General features: G+C 38.2%; 1 protein-coding gene across 17 annotated transcripts in view; it reads left to right on the top strand.

Annotated features, from left to right (window-relative positions):
* The window catches only part of LOC133642656 (RNA binding protein fox-1 homolog 2-like), a 127633-nt gene that overhangs the window by 96308 nt on the left and 11767 nt on the right, over positions 1-19558 (top strand). For 16 of the 17 annotated variants that reach the window (XR_009824571.1, XR_009824573.1, XR_009824576.1 and 13 more), the window contains exons 10-11: positions 8089-8131; positions 17616-17722. Coding sequence is in view for 2 of the 17 variants with exons in the window: in XM_062036994.1 (XP_061892978.1) it covers positions 8089-8131; positions 17616-17722 (150 nt within the window). In the remaining 15 variants the exon portion in view is untranslated. The remainder of the gene's footprint in view (positions 1-8088; positions 8132-17615; positions 17723-19558) is intronic. The other variant, XR_009824577.1, reaches the window with a different exon arrangement.

The raw sequence follows: 19558 nt of genomic DNA, 5'->3' as shown, positions 1-19558 counted from the left end.
TCTGCCAGTTTAGACCACGCCCCCCGCTCATTTGATTGGTTGCTGCAAAGTCTCTGGCTTTGTCATGATGACGACTGTCAGTGTGTACATTTGTCATGACGACGACTATCAGTGTGTACATTTGTCATGACGACGACTATCAGTGTGTACATTTGTCATGATGACGACTGTCAGTGTGTACATTTGTCATGATGACGACTGTCAGTGTGTACATTTGTCATGATGACGACTGTCAGTGTGTACATTTGTCATGATGACGACTGTCAGCGTGTACAATTGTCATGATGACGACTGTCAGTGTGTACATTTGTCATGATGACGACTGTCAGCGTGTACATTTGTCATGATGACGACTGTCAGCGTGTACATTTGTCATGATGACGACTGTCAGTGTGTACATTTGTCATGATGACGACTGTCAGCGTGTACAATTGTCATGATGACGACTGTCAGCGTGTACAATTGTCATGATGACTGTCAACTTTTCATCACATCTGCATCACATCATCACATCTGCATGAGAAATCAGCTAGAGAAGAAGCGACCAATCAAATGAGCGGGGGGCGTGGTCATCCCTGCTCTGCACTAGGGTTTCTAAAGTGGCGTACATTATGTGCACTTCCCCAAACGCTGCTACAATATAGCCATGGAAGCACAACTCCATGCTTCACTTCATCACCATGGAAATATCCACAGAGGGTCAATTAAAAACAGCCCCACTTTGTTGTCATCAACACAACTTATGTGTAAACATGTCATGCATTTTGTGTTGGAGCTCGTTAGGACAATTTGTCAACACCTGAACAAGCGTCCTGTAACATTGTTCTACCTCAGAACTATGCTCTCATGAAGTGGACCAGAGTCCAGTGCTAGATGGAAAGGCCTCATTTCTAAGTGAAAGTTGTGTCTGCAGGAGTAAAATGTGCCTACACGACCAAGGTTGTGTACTCTTTCTACCAAAAACATGCACTATAGAATACATATGAGACAATTCCTCTAATTGTGGATATATTGTATTTATTTGTTGAAGTGTAAAGCAGCGGTGGAGGGTGTGTCAGTCCACGGTGGATGGTGGAGGGTGTGTCAGTCCACGGTGGATGGTGGAGGGTGTGTCAGTCCACGGTGGATGGTGGAGGGTGTGTCAGTCCACGGTGGATGGTGGAGGGTGTGTCAGTCCACGGTGGATGGTGGAGGGTGTGTCAGTCCACGGTGGATGGTGGAGGGTGTGTCAGTCCACGGTGGATGGTGGAGGGTGTGTTAGTCCATCGCCTGCCAGGCATTCAAAAATAGACCTAAAACTCATCAATCTTCACCAAGACGTGACTTTTGTCACTTGATTGACATTCACGGCACCCGAGGGTCTTGTGAGATGACGCTGGCTGCTGCCAGATCATTGTTGAGAAAAAACGACCGGCAGGAAGGCGAGAATCACAGACTCTCGCGCCGTACCTGCCGTCAAAACTGTAAAGACAGACTGCACAGTTCCTGTCTTCACAATAAAAGTGCTGCTCCATCCTGCCTGCGCTGACAAAATAAGAGTCTCAGAAAGCCAGCGCACACAAGCTAGCAAGCTACGGCATTTGCCGCCAATGTATTTCTTGTCAAATTGATCAAAAGGAGTATGGAAGCTGGACAAATAAGATGGCAAAAACCAACCACTTTCATGTGATATTGGAGTTACGAGTTAGTTCGAGTTGTTGTTAATTTTAGTTGAGTTAAATTGAATTTAGTTAATTTGAGTTGAGTTATTATGAGTTAATTAACTTGTATTAATTCAATTTGAATTAATTGTTATTTTGAGTTAACTTGAGGTCATTTGAGTTGCGTTAATTTGAGTTGATTCAAATGGACTTAATACACGTTAATTAAGAGTTATTTCGGGTTGAGTTAATACGAGTTAGTTCGAGTTGTGTTAATTTGAGGTGAGTAAAATTGTATTTAGTTAATACGAGTTAATTTGAGTTGAGTTAACTTGAGGTCATTTGAGTTGAGTTAATTCTAATTGAATTAATACGAGTTAATTTAGAGTTATTTTGAGTTGAGTTAACACGAGTTACTTCGAGTTGAGTTAAATTGAATTTAGTTAATACAAATTAATTTGAGTTGAGTTAACTTGAGGTCATTTAGGTTGAGTTAATTTCAGCTAATTCAAATTGAATTAATACAAGTTAATTAAGAGTTATTTCGAGTTGAGTTTATACGAGTTAGTTTCGTTTTGAGTTGAATTAAATGGAATTTAGTTATTACGAGTTAATTTGAGTTGAGTTAACTTTGAGGTCATTTGAGTTAAGATAATTTGAGTTAATCCGAATTGAATGAATACAAGTTAATTAAGAGTTATTTTGAGTTGAGTTAATACGAGTTGAGTTCATTTGAGTTGAGTTCATTTGAGTTAAATTGAATTGAGTTCATATCAGTTCATTTGTGTTGAGTTAATCTGAGATGATTTAATCTGAGTTAAATCGAATTGAATTAATACGAGTTAATTAAGAGTTATTTTGAGTTGCGTTTATACGAGTTAGTTCTAGTTGAGTTAATTTGAGTTGAGTTAAATTGAATTTTGTTAATACGAGTTGTTTTGAGTTGAGTTAACTTGAGGTCATCGGAGTTTAGTTAATTTGAGTTCATTCGAATTGAATAAATACGAGTAAATAAATAGTTATTTCGAGTTGAGCTAATACCAGTTAGTTCGAGTTGAGTTCATTTTAGTTTACTTAAATTTAGTTCATGAGTTCATTTTAGTTGAGATAATTTGAGTTAAATTGAATGTAGTTAATGTGATTTAATCCGAGTTGATTTAATCTGAGTTAATTCAAATTGAATGAATACAAGTTAATTAAGAGTTATTTCGAGTTGAGTTAATACGAGTTAGTTCGAGTTGAGTTCATTTGAAAAAGTATGGAAGCTGGACAAATAAGATGGCAAAAAGCAAGCACTGGCATGTGGTATTGGACAGGAAGGAGGACTTTGTGTCTCCTCCATGTGAAGAAGTGGAGGTTATCATCACTATGTAGGTTATCATCACTATGTAAGTTATCATCACTATGTAGGTTATCATCACTATGCAGGTTATCATCACTATGTAAGTTATCAACACTATGTAGGTTATCATCACTATGTAGGTTATCATCACTATGTAGGTTATCATCACTATGTAAGTTATCATCACTATGTAGGTTATCATCACTATGTAAGTTATCATCACTATGTAGGTTATCATCACTATGTAAGTTATCATCACTATGTAGGTTATCATCACTATGTAAGTTATCATCACTATGTAAGTTATCATCACTATATAAGTTATCATCACTATGTAAGTTATCATCACTATGTAAGTTATCATCACTATGTAGGTTATCATCACTATGTAAGTTATCATCACTATGTAAGTTACCATCACTATGCAGGTTATCATCACTATGTAGGTTATCATCACTATGTAGGTTATCATCACTATGCAGGTTATCATCACTATGTAAGTTATCATCACTATGTAAGTTATCATCACTATGTAGGTTATCATCACTATGTAAGTTATCATCACTATATAAGTTATCATCACTATGTAAGTTATCATCACTATGTAAGTTATCATCACTATATAAGTTATCATCACTATGTAGGTTATCATCACTATGTAAGTTATCATCACTATGTAAGTTACCATCACTATGCAGGTTATCATCACTATGCAGGTTATCATCACTATGCAGGTTATCATCACTATGTAGGTTATCATCACTATGTAGGTTATCATCACTATGTAAGTTACCATCACTATGTAAGTTATCATCACTATGTAGGTTATCATCACTATGTAAGTTATCATCACTATGTAGGTTATCATCACTATGCAGGTTATCATCACTATGTAAGTTATCATCACTATGTAAGTTATCATCACTATGCAGGTTATCATCACTATGTAGGTTATCATCACTATGTAGGTTATCATCACTATGTAAGTTATCATCACTATGCAGGTTATCATCACTATGTAGGTTATCATCACTATGTAGGTTAGCATCACTATGTAGGTTATCATCACTATGTAAGTTATCATCACTATGTAAGTTAGCATCACTATGTAGGTTATCATCACTATGTAAGTTATCATCACTATGTAGGTTATCATCACTATGTAGGTTATCATCACTATGTAAGTTATCATCACTATGTAGGTTATCATCACTATGTAAGTTATCATCACTATGTAGGTTATCATCACTATGTAAGTTATCATCACTATATAGGTTATCATCACTATGTAAGTTACCATCACTATGCAGGTTATCATCACTATGTAAGTTATCATCATTATGTAAGTTATCATCACTATGTAGGTTATCATCACTATGCAGGTTATCATCACTATGTAGGTTATCATCACTATGTAGGTTATCATCACTATGTAGGTTATCATCACTATGTAGGTTATCCTCACTATGTAAGTTATCATCACTATGTAGGTTATCATCACTATGCAGGTTATCATCACTATGTAAGTTATCATCACTATGTAAGTTATCATCACTATGCAGGTTATCATCACTATGCAGGTTATCATCACTATGTAGGTTATCATCACTATGTAAGTTATCATCACTATGCAGGTTATCATCACTATGTAAGTTATCATCACTATGTAGGTTATCATCACTATGTAAGTTATCATCACTATGTAAGTTAGCATCACTATGTAGGTTATCATCACTATGTAAGTTATCATCACTATGTAGGTTATCATCACTATGTAAGTTATCATCACTATGTAGGTTATCATCACTATGTAGGTTATCATCACTATGTAAGTTATCATCACTATGTAGGTTATCATCACTATGTAAGTTATCATCACTATGTAGGTTATCATCACTATGTAAGTTATCATCACTATGTAGGTTATCATCACTATGTAAGTTATCATCACTATGTAAGTTATCATCACTATGTAGGTTATCATCACTATGTAAGTTATCATCACTATGTAGGTTATCATCACTATGTAAGTTATCATCACTATGCAGGTTATCATCACTATGTAAGTTATCATCACTATGTAAGTTATCATCACTATGTAGGTTATCATCACTATGCAGGTTATCATCACTATGCAGGTTATCATCACTATGTAAGTTATCATCACTATGTAGGTTATCATCACTATGTAGGTTATCATCACTATGTAAGTTAGCATCACTATGTAAGTTAGCATCACTATGTAGGTTATCATCACTATGTAAGTTATCATCACTATGTAGGTTATCATCACTATATAGGTTATCATCACTATGTAAGTTATCATCACTATGTAAGTTATCATCACTATGTAGGTTATCATCACTATGTAAGTTATCATCACTATGTAGGTTATCATCACTATGTAAGTTATCATCACTATGCAAGTTATCATCACTATGCAGGTTATCATCACTATGTAAGTTATCATCACTATGCAAGTTATCATCACTATGTAGGTTATCATCACTATGTAAGTTATCATCACTATGTAGGTTATCATCACTATGTAAGTTATCATCACTATGTAGGTTATCATCACTATGTAGGTTATCATCACTATGTAAGTTATCATCACTATGTAGGTTATCATCACTATGTAAGTTATCATCACTATGTAGGTTATCATCACTATGTAAGTTATCATCACTATATAGGTTATCATCACTATGTAAGTTATCATCACTATGTAGGTTATCATCACTATGTAAGTTATCATCACTATGTAGGTTATCATCACTATGTAAGTTATCATCACTATGCAGGTTATCATCACTATGTAAGTTATCATCACTATGTAAGTTATCATCACTATGTAGGTTATCATCACTATGCAGGTTATCATCACTATGCAGGTTATCATCACTATGTAGGTTATCATCACTATGTAAGTTATCATCACTATGTAGGTTATCATCACTATGTAGGTTATCATCACTATGTAAGTTAGCATCACTATGTAAGTTAGCATCACTATGTAGGTTATCATCACTATGTAAGTTATCATCACTATGTAGGTTATCATCACTATGTAGGTTATCATCACTATGTAAGTTATCATCACTATGTAAGTTATCATCACTATGTAGGTTATCATCACTATGTAAGTTATCATCACTATGTAGGTTATCATCACTATGTAAGTTATCATCACTATGCAAGTTATCATCACTATGTAAGTTATCATCACTATGTAAGTTATCATCACTATGTAAGTTATCATCACTATGTAGGTTATCATCACTATGTAGGTTATCATCACTATGTAGGTTATCATCACTATGTAAGTTATCATCACTATGTGAGTTATCATCACTATGTAAGTTATCATCACTATGTAGGTTATCATCACTATGTAAGTTATCATCACTATGTAAGTTATCATCACTATGTAGGTTATCATCACTATGTAAGTTATCATCACTATGTAGGTTATCATCACTATGTAGGTTATCATCACTATGTAGGTTATCATCACTATGTAAGTTATCATCACTATGTAAGTTATCATCACTATGTAAGTTATCATCACTATGTAAGTTATCATCACTATGTAAGTTATCATCACTACTGTCTGATTGCAATCAATGCAAGTCATCACAATCATAGCAACTTATATTCTTGTCTTCATGAAAGAAACATGCTTGTATTATTAAATGTGAGGGAAGAGTGGATGGTGAGATCGACAGGCGGATCGGTGCAGCGTCTTCAGTCGATCCGTTGTGGTGAAGAAGGAGCTGAGCCAGAAGGCAAAGCTCTCAATTTAGCGGTCGATCTACGTTCCCATCCTCACCTATGCTCATGAGCTTTGGGTTATGACCGAAAGGACAAGCTCACGGGTACAAGCGGCCCAAATGAGTTTAGAGATGGGATGAAAAGATCTGTCATCCGGGAGGAGATGAAAGTAAAGCCTCCACATGGAGAGGAGCCAGATGAGGTGGTTCAGGATGCCACCTAGGGAGGTGTTTAGGGCACGTCCGACCGATAGGAGGCCATGGGGAAGACATGTTGGGAAGACCATGTCTCCCGGCTGACCTGGGAACACCTCGGGATCCCAGGGAGGAGCTGGACCAAGTGGCTGGGGAGAGGGAAGTCTGGGCTTTTCTGCTTAGACTGCTGCCCCCGCGACCCCACCTCGGATAAGTGGAAGAAGATGGTTTTGTTTGATAAAATTCTACCCAAACATTTCATAAAAACAAGAGAAGTATCCAACACTTCTCTTTTATTTACACCTTACTTTTATTTACATCTTACTTCCTTCCCTTTCGGGCCAAAAACGTAAAATTACAAGACTGATCATTTAAAAGTAAACTTTTTTTCAGGCCATACCTCGTTTAAAAAAAACAACATTTAAGAAAGAAATGAGGCTTGTTTTAAAATCTTCTTTATTTGTAGTGTCTTGTTCCCTTTTACTACGAGGCAAGCTATTCTTTGAATTGAATGAAGAATAATAATAATAATAATAATAAAGTATTCAAATAACACAGCATGTGACGTCGAAGAAGCTCTGCGGGGAAATATTTCCAGACAGGAAGTGACCTCATCTTGGCGGGTCCTTGGCATGACACGCAGCATGCTTTAGTTTGTAGTACATATATTCTGAGGTTTTACATGCGCACTTTTATAAAGGAGGCTTTTTCTAAATCTTATTTGCCCAGGAAGAAAATCCCATTGAGATGAAAAAGTCCTGGCAGCAGATGAACACATGAAAATGACAGGATGGACATCAAGTCAAACACTTACACATAACTCAGCTCCCTTCCAATGTTTACATTTAAAAGCATTTAAGGATAAACCTTCAGTCACTGCTGCCCCCTGTTGGTGGGGAGGATGACTACATCTTGTTCAGGTCTTTGACAAATTGTCTTTTTTAATGAAAGTTGTTATCCTGCATGCTGCATGGGTGTGAAATAACTCTCTCTCTCTCTCTCTCTCTCTCTCTCTCTCTCTCTCTCTCTCTCTCACCCACCATGCTTTTTGGGACTGTGCACCACCTTTTTTGCACCACTCCACAACCTCCCCCGCCCCATCATGCCTCCTCTCTCTCTCTCTCTCTCTCTCTCTCAGTGTGGTGTATCAGGATGGGTTTTACGGCGCTGCAGACTTATATGTAAGTAACCTCACCTCCCACCGGCACACCCGTCCCTCACAGCTTCCTCCCGCTCTTTCCCTCTGGGTGTGATTGGGCATGTTTTGGCAACACAGAGTGGACAAGGTGACACTCCCACTCCCACTCCTTACGCTTTCTGTTGACAGTCTTGGGAAATGGTTGAGTTTGCCTGCAGCTCAGGTCAAAGGAAGTTGATGTCATTGGAGTTTGAGGGTGTGAACGCCGCTGCTCTGTGGGCGGATGACCAAAGTCTAAGGTCTATGACCAAAGTGTGTGACCAGGCTTGTTTGTGTTCTCTCTATAGACTAGTGTTTCAGGACTCAGTCCTTAGTCCCAGGGTGCCTCAGGTAGGCTCCACTACAGTGTGCATTGCTTTCCTTCTGATCTGGCCTGGAACCTGATGTCTTTTAGTCCATGCTTCCAATTATTCTGCTTTATTCTTTCTACTAACTCACTGAAAACGCCACTTGTTTCGATTGTGGACCAGGACTTTGTTTGTTTCTCTACTAAACCACTAAATGCCATTCATTCTCTCACTGATCTCTTTGGTCTGGTTGAGCAGTTTTTGCAGAATTGACCATCACTCTTATTTCTATGCTGAATAAAACGTGTTAAAAATGTACCGAAGCGTTTAAAAGCTAAGTTCTTCTGATCTTCCTATCCAATAGCAGACCTGCCAACATTGGACTTAGACAACTTTATTGATCCACAAGGGACATTGTTCCACACAGTAGCCCACTTACTAAGGATGGAAAGGATAATGCAGGTATAAAGTAGACAAAAAATGTACCGCAGTGGCAATATAAAATATAACATATGTAATATTTACATATTACATATACAGTATAATGTATATACTGATATATTATTCTATTATATCCTCTTTATATAATATATACAATGACCATGTACAATATTACAGTATCAGCTGCTGCATAAGATAGAGAGTAGATCCAGCAGAAAATAGACATGATAAATAAAGAGAGGTAGCAAACATGTCAGGTAATAGACAGATATCATCTATTGCTGTATGGCCAGTGTTTTATACAGCTGGATGAAGGACTTCTTGAATCCAACACTGTGGGAACCAAGCTGAAGGAGCCTGTTGGAGTATGAACTCTGGCAATAATTCAAATGACTAAAATATGGTAAATATTGGACATATTACATATTGTTATGATGGTGTCTGTTACTACATGATATATATACTTGCAGTGTGTATATTGTACATATTACATATTGTTATGAAGGTGTCTGTTACTACATGATATATATACTTGCAGTGTGTATATTGTACATATTACATATTGTTATGAAGGTGTCTGTTACTACATTATATATATACTTGCAGTGTGTATATTGTACATATTACATATTGTTATGATGGTGTCTGTTACTACATTATATATATACTTGCAGTGTGTATATTGTACATATTACATATTGTTATGAAGGTGTTTGTTACTACATTATATATATATATAGTTACAGTGTGTATATTGTACATATTACATATTGTTATGAAGGTGTCTGTTACTACATGATATATATACTTGCAGTGTGTATATTGTACATATTACATATTGTTATGAAGGTGTCTGTTACTACATGATATATATACTTGTAGTGTGTATATTGTACATATTGTTATGAAGGTGTCTGTTACTACATGATATATATACTTGCAGTGTGTATATTGTACATATTACATATTGTTATGAAGGTGTTTGTTACTACATTATATATATATATAGTTACAGTGTGTATATTGTACATATTACATATTGTTATGAAGGTGTCTGTTACTACATGATATATATACTTGTAGTGTGTATATTGTACATATTGTTATGAAGGTGTCTGTTACTACATGATATATATACTTGCAGTGTGTATATTGTACATATTACATATTGTTATGAAGGTGTCTGTTACTACATTATATATATACTTGCAGTGTGTATATTGTACATATTACATATTGTTATGAAGGTGTCTGTTACTACATGATATATATACTTGCAGTGTGTATATTGTACATATTACATATTGTTATGAAGGTGTCTGTTACTACATGATATATATATACTTGCAGTGTGTATATTGTACATATTACATATTGTTATGAAGGTGTCTGTTACTACATGATATATATACTTGCAGTGTGTATATTGTACATATTACATATTGTTATGAAGGTGTCTCACACACAGCAGTTTAGTCCCACAGCAGGGTGTGAGTTTAGTCCCACATCAGGGTGTGAGTTTAGTCCCACATCAGGGTGTGAGTTTAGTCCCACAGCAGGGTGTAAGACGCTGACCAGGGGCTCAAATTAAAGACGTTTCGAGTGTTATTCAAGCATGTGCCCACCAGCTGTTGCATGTGGACATTCTGCTAACAGCCTCCCTCTCCACACGTCTTCCACTCACCCAGAAGGCCTCGCTGTTTGTTCCCTGAATAACCTGCCTCACCTGCTACATTACCAACGTCTTCTGCTCAATGCACACCTTTGTGCTGTTTGGAGGACCTTTCAACTCTCATCTGAAGTGTCAGCATAGGCCCGTCTGTGTGTGTCTGTGTCTGTGTCTGTGTGTGTGTGTGTGTGTGTGTGTGTGTGTGTGTGTGTGTGTGTGTGTGTGTGTGTGTGTGTGTGTGTGTGTGTGCGTGTGTGTTCCTTTTTCCAAGTCTGCCCCATTCTTTGCTGTGTCCAGCAAATGGTCCAACTATAGCAGTGTTTTTCAACCACTGTGCCGCGGCCGTGAGATATTGTCTGGTGTGCCGTGGGAAATTATGCAACTTCACCTAATTGGTCCAAAAAAATATTTTTTTGCAAATCAATAATTATAATAATGTGACGTCTAGTGCAGTGTTTTTTGCTATGTAAAAAGTTAATGTAAGGCTTAATGAACAAAAGGCAAGTCCCGCTAGGAAAAGGCACTGAAGCATAGGGATGGCTGTGCAAAACAAAAGTAAAACTGAGCTGGCTACAAAGTAAACAATAACAGAATGCTGGACGACAGCAAAAACTTACAGCGTGTGGAGCGGAGACGGCGTCCACCAAGTACATCCGTACATGACATGACAATCAACAGTGTCCCCACAAAGAAGGATAGCGTACGCACAACTTAAACAGTCTTGATTGCGAAAACAAAGCAGGTGCGGGGAATAGAACTCAAAGGAAGGCGTGAAGCTGCCACAGGAGAACACCAACAAAACAGGAAGGGTCACCAAATGAACAGCGCAAGACCGAGACTAAAGCACTACACATAGGAAACAACAACAAACTCAAAATAAGGCACGACGACCTGGTGGAGTTTCATTTTGTAACCTTTTCTGCGGGTGGTGTGCCTCCGTATTTTTTTTTTATGAAAAAAATGTGCCTTGGCTCAAAAAAGGTTGCAAAACACTGAAGTATAGTATAAATATTCATGGTGTGAATGCTCCAACATGCTTTACTACACCAACTTTCATCTACTTATTCAACTTCAACTTATTCTTATTCTTCTCCACATTTTGGTGCGCTCCACCTTCCACATGTTTCACCAACTTCAAACTGTTCAGCCTGTCCGGGAATTGCCGGCTTTTCCTTGACAAATTCCAAAAATTCCCAGATTTCCCATTCAAAATGAATTGGCCATTTTCCAAACTTCCACCATTATTACATTTTTCAACATTTTCAAACCATTCCACCTTCGACAGTTGGTAGAGCGGCCGTGCCAGCAACTTGAGGGTTCCAGGTTCGATTCCCTCTTCCGCCATCCTAGTCACTGCCGTTGTGTCCTTGGGCAAGACACTTGACCCACCTGCTCCCAGTGCCACCCACACTGCTTTAAAGGCCTACTGAAATGATTTTTTTAAATTTAAACGGGAATAGCAGATCCATTCTATGTGTCATACTTGATCATTTCGCGATATTGCCATATTTTTGCTGGAAGGATTTAGTAGAGAAAATCGACGATAAAGTTCGCAACTTTTGCTCGCTGATAAAAAAAAAGCCTTGCCTGTAGCGGAAGTAGCGTGACGTCACAGGAGCTAGTATTCCTCACAATTCCCCGTTGTTTACAATGGAGCGAGAGAGATTCGGACCGAGAAAGTGACGATTACCCCATTAATTTGAGCGAGGATGGAAGATTCGTGGATGAGGAACGTTACAGTGAATGACTTGAGAGGCAGTGATGGACGTATCTTTTTTCGCTCTGACCGTAACTTAGGTACAAGCTGGCTCATTGGATTCCACACTCTCCTTTTTCTATTGTAGATCACAGATTTGTATTTTAAACCACCTGGGATACTATATCCTCTTGAAAATGAGAGTCCAGAACGCAAAATGGACATTCAGTGCCTTTTATCTCCACGACAATACATCGGCGAAATGCTTTAGCTACGAGCTAACGTGATAGCATCGTGCTTTAACTGCATATAGAAACAAAAAAAATAAACCCCTGACTGGAAGGATAGATAGAAAATCAACAATACTATTAAACCGTGGACATGTAAATACACGGTTAATGCTTTCCAGGCTGGCGAAGGTTAACAATGCTGTGCTAACGACGCCATTGAAGCTAACTTAGCAATCGGACTGCACAGAGCTATGCTAAAAACATTAGCTCTCCACCTACGCCAGCCAGCCCTCATTTGCTCATCAACACCCGTGCTCACCTGAGTTCCAGCGATCGGCAGAAGGACGAAGGACTTCACCCGATGCGTTTGGCGGCCCGGAGACGTAGGAAGTCAAGGTGAAGTCGGCGGCTAGCGCGGCTAGCGCGGCTAGCGCGGCTAGCGCTCCAACAAAGTCCTCCTGGTTGTGTTGCTGTAGTCCGCTGCTAATACACTGATCCCACCTACAACTGTCTTCTTTGCAGCCTTCATTGTTCATTAAAAAAATTGCAAAAGATGTCCAGAATACTGTGGAATTATGAAATGAAAACAGAGCTTTCTGTATAGGATTCTACGGGGTACCATAACTTCCGTTACTCGGACTTCGTCACGCGCATACGTCATCATACCGCGATGTTTCAGCCGGATATTTCCCGGGAATTTTAAAATCTCACTTTATAAGTTAACCGGGCCGTATTGGCATGTGTTGCAATGTTAAGATGTCATCATTGATATATAAACTATCAGACTGCGTGGTCGCTAGTAGTGGCTTTCAGTAGGCCTTTAAATGGAACTTACATATTGGCTTTCACTATGTAAAGCGCTCTGAGTCACTAGAGAAAAGCGCTATATAAATATAATTAATTTCACTACATTTTTTTTACCATGAATTGATGAACGTGGACTTAAACAGGTTGAACAACTTATTGGGGTGTTACCATTTAGTGGTCAATATGTAGTGTACTGTGCAATCTACTAATACAAGTCTCAATCAGTCAATCAAAACAAATTCCACCATTCTGGAAATTCATATTTCCCCTTTTCCAAGTTCCAAAAAATTCCAGGATTTTCCAGAATTCCTAGTTTTCTAGAGCCCTATTTCCAGCCTTTTTTCTGTGGACTACTCCTTCCACACTTCAAGCCGTCCAAACATTCCTCTTAAACAAAGTCGGTTTTCTCAACTGGAAAAAATCCCTGTTTTCCAACTTTAACACATTCCTCCTTTTTGGAAATTCAAACTACCCTTTTTCCAAGTTCAAAAAAATTCCAGATTTTTCCCGAAATTCCCTAATACCATTTACTACTTCAACATTTCTTGCCCCATTTGAACAATTCCAACACCAACCAATTCAGCTCATTTAGGACATTGATGGGCTTAATCATTTTTTTTTTAAATCCCGCTTTTTCCCAAATTTCCAGGAAGTTCCCATTGAAATGAATGGGACATTTTCCCAAGTTGCACAATTCCCACATTTTTCAACCTATTCAAACAATTCCAACATCAACACATTCCACTCATCCTGGACATTCAAACTAACACTTTCCCAAGTTCCAAACCAAATTCCGGTTTTCCTGGAAATTCAAACTCTTCAACATTCAAACCATTTCAGCATTTAAACGATTTCTACATTCATCCTACAAATCCATTAGCATTTCAGTTCAGCGTCAGCTTTTCAACATTGAAACTATTCTTACAACATTCTGTCAGCATTTCAGTTCAACTTCAGCATTGGAGCGTTCTCACACAATTCCTCCAGGAAGTTCCTCTTCTAGTTCAACTTCTTCTTCTTCTTCTTCTCCACATTTTGGCATGCTCTACCTTCCACATTTTTCACCCGATTCAAAGCGTTCCAACTTCAAACTGTTCAGCCTATTCAGGAATCGCAGGCTTTCCCTTGACAAACTCCTCAAATTCCCAGATTTCCCAAAATTCCAAGTTTTCCGGGACATTTTTCCCATTCAATATGAATTGGCCATTTTTCAAACTTCCACCATTTCCACATTTTTCAACCGATTCAAACCATTCACCCTTCGACACATTCCACTCATCCTGGAAATTTAAACTACCTTTTTTCCAAGTACAAAAAAATTCCAGGAATTCCCAGAATTCCCGTTTTTTTCAAACCCTTTTTTGACCCTTTATTCTGGCGACTACTCCTTCCACATTTTTCAACCGTTCCACCATCAAAACATTTCTTTTAATCAGGGAAAAAAACAAAGTTGTTTTTTGAACTGGAAAAATGACCGGTTTCCAGGAATTCCTTAATACCATTTCTTAATTACAAATGCTCCTTCATCAACATATCTTGACCTTTTTGAAACATTCCAACACCAACCATTTTAATTCATTCAGAACATTCAAGTTTTTTACCATTTTCCAAAAAATTCCCACTTTTCCCGAAAATTCCCCAATTTTTGGGGATACTCCCATTGAAATGAACGGGACATTCTTCAAAGTTCCACAACTCCCACATTTTTCATCTGATTCAAACTGTTCCAACTTCAAAATATTCTGCCTGTTTGGGAATTGTGTGCTATACTTCAACAATTCTAAAAAAATTTCCAGGATTTCAGTTCAACTTCAGCATTGGAGCGTTCACACACAATTCCTCCAGGAAGTTCCTCTTCTAGTTCAACTTCTTCTTCTTCTTCTTCTCCACATTTTGGCGCGCTCTACCTTCCACATTTTTCACCCGATTCAAAGCGTTCCAACTTCAAACTGTTCAGCCCATTCAGGAATCGCAGGCTTTCCCTTGACAAACTCCTCAAATTCCCAGATTTCCCAGAATTCCAAGTTTTCCGGGACATTTTTCCCATTCAATATGAATTGGCCATTTTTCAAACTTCCACCATTTCCACATTTTTCAACCGATTCAAACCATTCACCCTTCGACACATTCCACTCATTCTGGAAATTTAAACTACCTTTTTTCCAAGTTCAAAAAAATTTCAGGAATTCCCAGAATTCCCGTTTTTTTCAAACCCTTTTTTGACCCTTTATTCTGGCGACTACTCCTTCCACATTTTTCAACCGTTCCACCATCAAAACATTTCTTTTAATCAGGGAAAAAAACAAAGTTGTTTTTTGAACTGGAAAAATGACCGGTTTCCAGGAATTCCTTAATACCATTTCTTAATTACAAATGCTCCTTTTTCAACATAACTTGACCTTTTTGAAACATTCCAACACCAACCATTTTAATTCATTCAGAACATTCAAGTTTTTTACCATTTTCCAAAAAATTCCCGCTTTTCCCGAAAATTCCCCAATTTTTGGGATACTCCCGTTGAAATGAACGGGACATTCTTCAAAGTTCCACAACTCCCACATTTTTCATCTGATTCAAACTGTTCCAACTTCAAAATATTCTGCCTGTTTGGGAATTGTGTGCTATACTTCAACAATTCTAAAAAAAATTCCAGGATTTCAGTTCAACTTCAGCATTGGAGCGTTCACACACAATTCCTCCAGGAAGTTCCTCTTCTAGTTCAACTTCTTCTTCTTCTTCTTCTCCACATTTTGGCGCGCTCTACCTTCCACATTTTTCACCCGATTCAAAGCGTTCCAACTTCAAACTGTTCAGCCCATTCAGGAATCGCAGGCTTTCCCTTGACAAACTAAATAAATAAATAAATAAATAAATAAACACTCCTACAGACATCAGACATGGGACGTTTTTGCAAGCAAGAATAGTTATAGTTATATTGTAAAACTTACCAATGTTGCTTGAAGTGATTTGTTAGCATATTAGCTAATGCTAACGACGCTAGCTTGATCACATCACGATGGCACGTACAAGTATAAATAAACACTCCTACAGACATCACACATGGGACGCTTTAGTAAGCAAAAATTGTTTTAGTTATATTGTAAAGCTTACCAACGTTGCTTGGAGTGATTTGTTAGCATATTAGCTAATGCTAACGACGCTAGCTTGATCACATCACGATGGCACGTACAAGTATAAATAAACACTCCTACTGACATCAGACATGGGACGTTTTTGCAAACAAGAATAGTTATAGTTATATTGTAAAACTTACCAATGTTGCTTGAAGTGATTTGTTAGCATATTAGCTAATGCTAACGACGCTAGCTTGATCACATCATGATGGCACTTACAATTATAAATAAACACTCCTACTGACATCAGACATGGGACGTTTTTGCAAACAAGAATAGTTATAGTTATATTGTAAAACTTACCAACGTTGCTTGAAGTGATTTGTTAGCATATTAGCTAATGCTAACGACACTAGCTTGATCACATCATGATGGCACGTACAAGTATAAATAAACACTCCTACAGACATCACACATGGGACGCTTTAGTAAGCAAAAATTGTTTGTTATATTGTAAAGCTTACCAACGTTGCTTGGAGTGATTCGTTAGCATATTAGCTAATGCTAACGACGCTTGCTTGATCACATCATGATGGCACGTACAATTATAAATAAACACTCCTACAGACATCACACATGGGACGTTTTTGCAAGCAAGAATAGTTATAGTTATATTGTAAAACTTACCAACGTTGCTTGAAGTGATTTGTTAGCATATTAGCTAATGCTAACGACGCTAGTTTGATTACATTACGATAGCACGTACAAATACGCTTGAAAACACTCCTACAGACACCTCACATTTAGCAAGTAAGAATAGTTTGAATTATATTGTAAAACTAACAAACGTTGCTTGGAGTGATGAATAAAGAACCCATACGAGTAGAAACGCTATGGATGGCTTGAAGGCTGAACGGCACAAACGATAATACACCTAATTAGTTTATTTGCTTGTTTTTATATATAAAAAAAATAAAATACAAAACCTTCTTGCGTTACGGCTGTCAGCGAAGACAAATCCATGTATTATCCGCACCGTTTTATAAGCTGCAGGGTTCGAAGCGCAGGAAAAAGTAGCGGCTTATAGTCCGGGATTAAAGGTATTAAGAATGACATTTGTGTTCCATTCTGCGATTCATGGCATGTTTGTTGTACTTCCTGGTCATAGAGACTAATAAAGTATAGAACATAATACATTCATTGTAGTCTAGTCCTCCAGGGAGACCCTTCAGTGTGTGTGTGTGTGTGTGTGTGTGTTTCCAGGGGGGCTATCCTGCTGCTGCCGCCGCCGCCGCCGCTGCTGCCTATCGCTATGCTCAACCCGCGGCCGTAACCGGAGCAACCGCCGCAGCTGCTGCATACAGTGACAGGTGAGGACACACCTGGGCTGCAGAGCTCCTCAAGCAAGTCAGAGTTGCTCTCTTGTAAAATGGCCAAGAAAACTCTTCTATCTTAAAATCAACGTTGAAATGAATTGAAATCACTTGAATTGGAATGACCAGGCAGCTAAAATGTGCCAAACATGGATAAGTGTGGAGAGTGTTATTTCCCATCATGCTTTGTAATGGATTGAAATGGGTGTCATTTAGAATTGTGTAATGAGCAGGTTGTGTTGTGTTGTGTGACCATGTCTGTTGACTTTTTGTGTTTTTTTCACCATGACTAGGGAAGCTTGTTTCCTTTTGGTCATATAAATACATTTTGCGCGCCATTTAATTCAGAGTATAATTAAAGCCCCTTGACCTGAATTACTCACGTTGTCCACAAGATGGCGACAAAGTAACGGCTTCAAATTTGTCAGGCTTTTAAAGGCCTACTGAAATGAATTTTTTTTATTCAAACGGGGATAGCAGATCTATTCTATGTGTCATACTTGATCATTTCGCGATATTGCCATATTTTTGCTGAAAGGATTTAGTATAGAACAACGACGATAAAGATCGCAACTTTTGCTCTCTGATAAAAAAAGGCTTGCCCCTACCGGAAGTAGCGTGACGTAGTCAGTTGAACATATACGCAAAGTTCCCTATTGTTTACAATGATGGCCGCATGAAGTGAGAGAGATTCGGACCGAGAAAGCGACAATTTCCCCATTAATTTGAGCGAGGATGAAAGATTTGTGGATGAGTAAAGTGCAAGTGAAGGACTAGAGGGCAGTGGAAGTGATTCAGATAGGGAAGATGCTGTGAGAGGCGGGGGTGACCTGATATTCAGCTGGAAATGACTACAACAGTAAATAAACACAAGACATATATATACTCTATTAGCCACAACACAACCAGGCTTATATTTAATATGACACAAATTAATCCCACATAAAAACACCTAGGTGTTTGTTATGCTAGCTCCTAGCTACTAGCTCGAGCTAGTTATAGCTTGAGCGGGTAATATGGACGGGATCCTGTATATATAACCAGCCAATACAATACAAACACCTGCACAACACACACACTCACTCAGCCCAAACAACCGTTCACCTAACCCAAGGTTCATAAAGCTTATATATTTAACCAAAGTTACGTACGTGACACGCACGTACGGGCAAGCAAATGTTTGGAAGCGCGCGGGTGGGACCTGATATTCAGCTGGGAATGACTACAACAGTAAATAAACACAAGACATATATATACTCTATTAGCCACAACACAACCAGGCTTATATTTAATATGCCACAAATTAATCCCGCATAACAAACACCTAGGTGTTTGTTATGCTAGCTCCTAGCTACTATCTTGAGCTAGTTATAGCAAGCGATCAAATGTTTGGAAGCGTACTCACGGTATCGCGTCTGCGTCTGTTAACGAAGTCAAAGTCCTCCTGGTAAGAGTCTCTGTTGTCCGAGTTCTTCCATCTTGACTGCATCTTTCGGGAATGTAAACAAAGAAACGCCGGCTGTGTTGTGTTGCTGACTTCCCTCGCAAAATACTCCGCTTCGCACCGACTTTCTTCTTTGCTTGCTCAGCTTCTTTCTCCATAATGCAATGAACATAATTGCAACAGATTCACCAACACAGATGTCCAGAATACATCCAGAATGAGATGAAAACAGCTATTTTGTATTGGATTCAATGGCGTCCCAATACTTCCGTTTCAACCATTGACGTCACGCGCATACGTCATCCTCAAAGGCGTTTTGAACCGGAAGTTCCCCGGGAAATTTAAAATGTCACTTTATAAGTTAACCCGGCCGTATTGGCATGTGTTGC

Source organism: Entelurus aequoreus, linkage group LG25 (genome assembly GCF_033978785.1).
Source record: "Entelurus aequoreus isolate RoL-2023_Sb linkage group LG25, RoL_Eaeq_v1.1, whole genome shotgun sequence".
In the NCBI taxonomy this organism is placed as follows: Eukaryota; Metazoa; Chordata; class Actinopteri; order Syngnathiformes; family Syngnathidae; genus Entelurus; species Entelurus aequoreus.
Note: the sequence above shows the minus strand (reverse complement) of the source record. Positions and strands in the feature narration are given on the sequence as shown.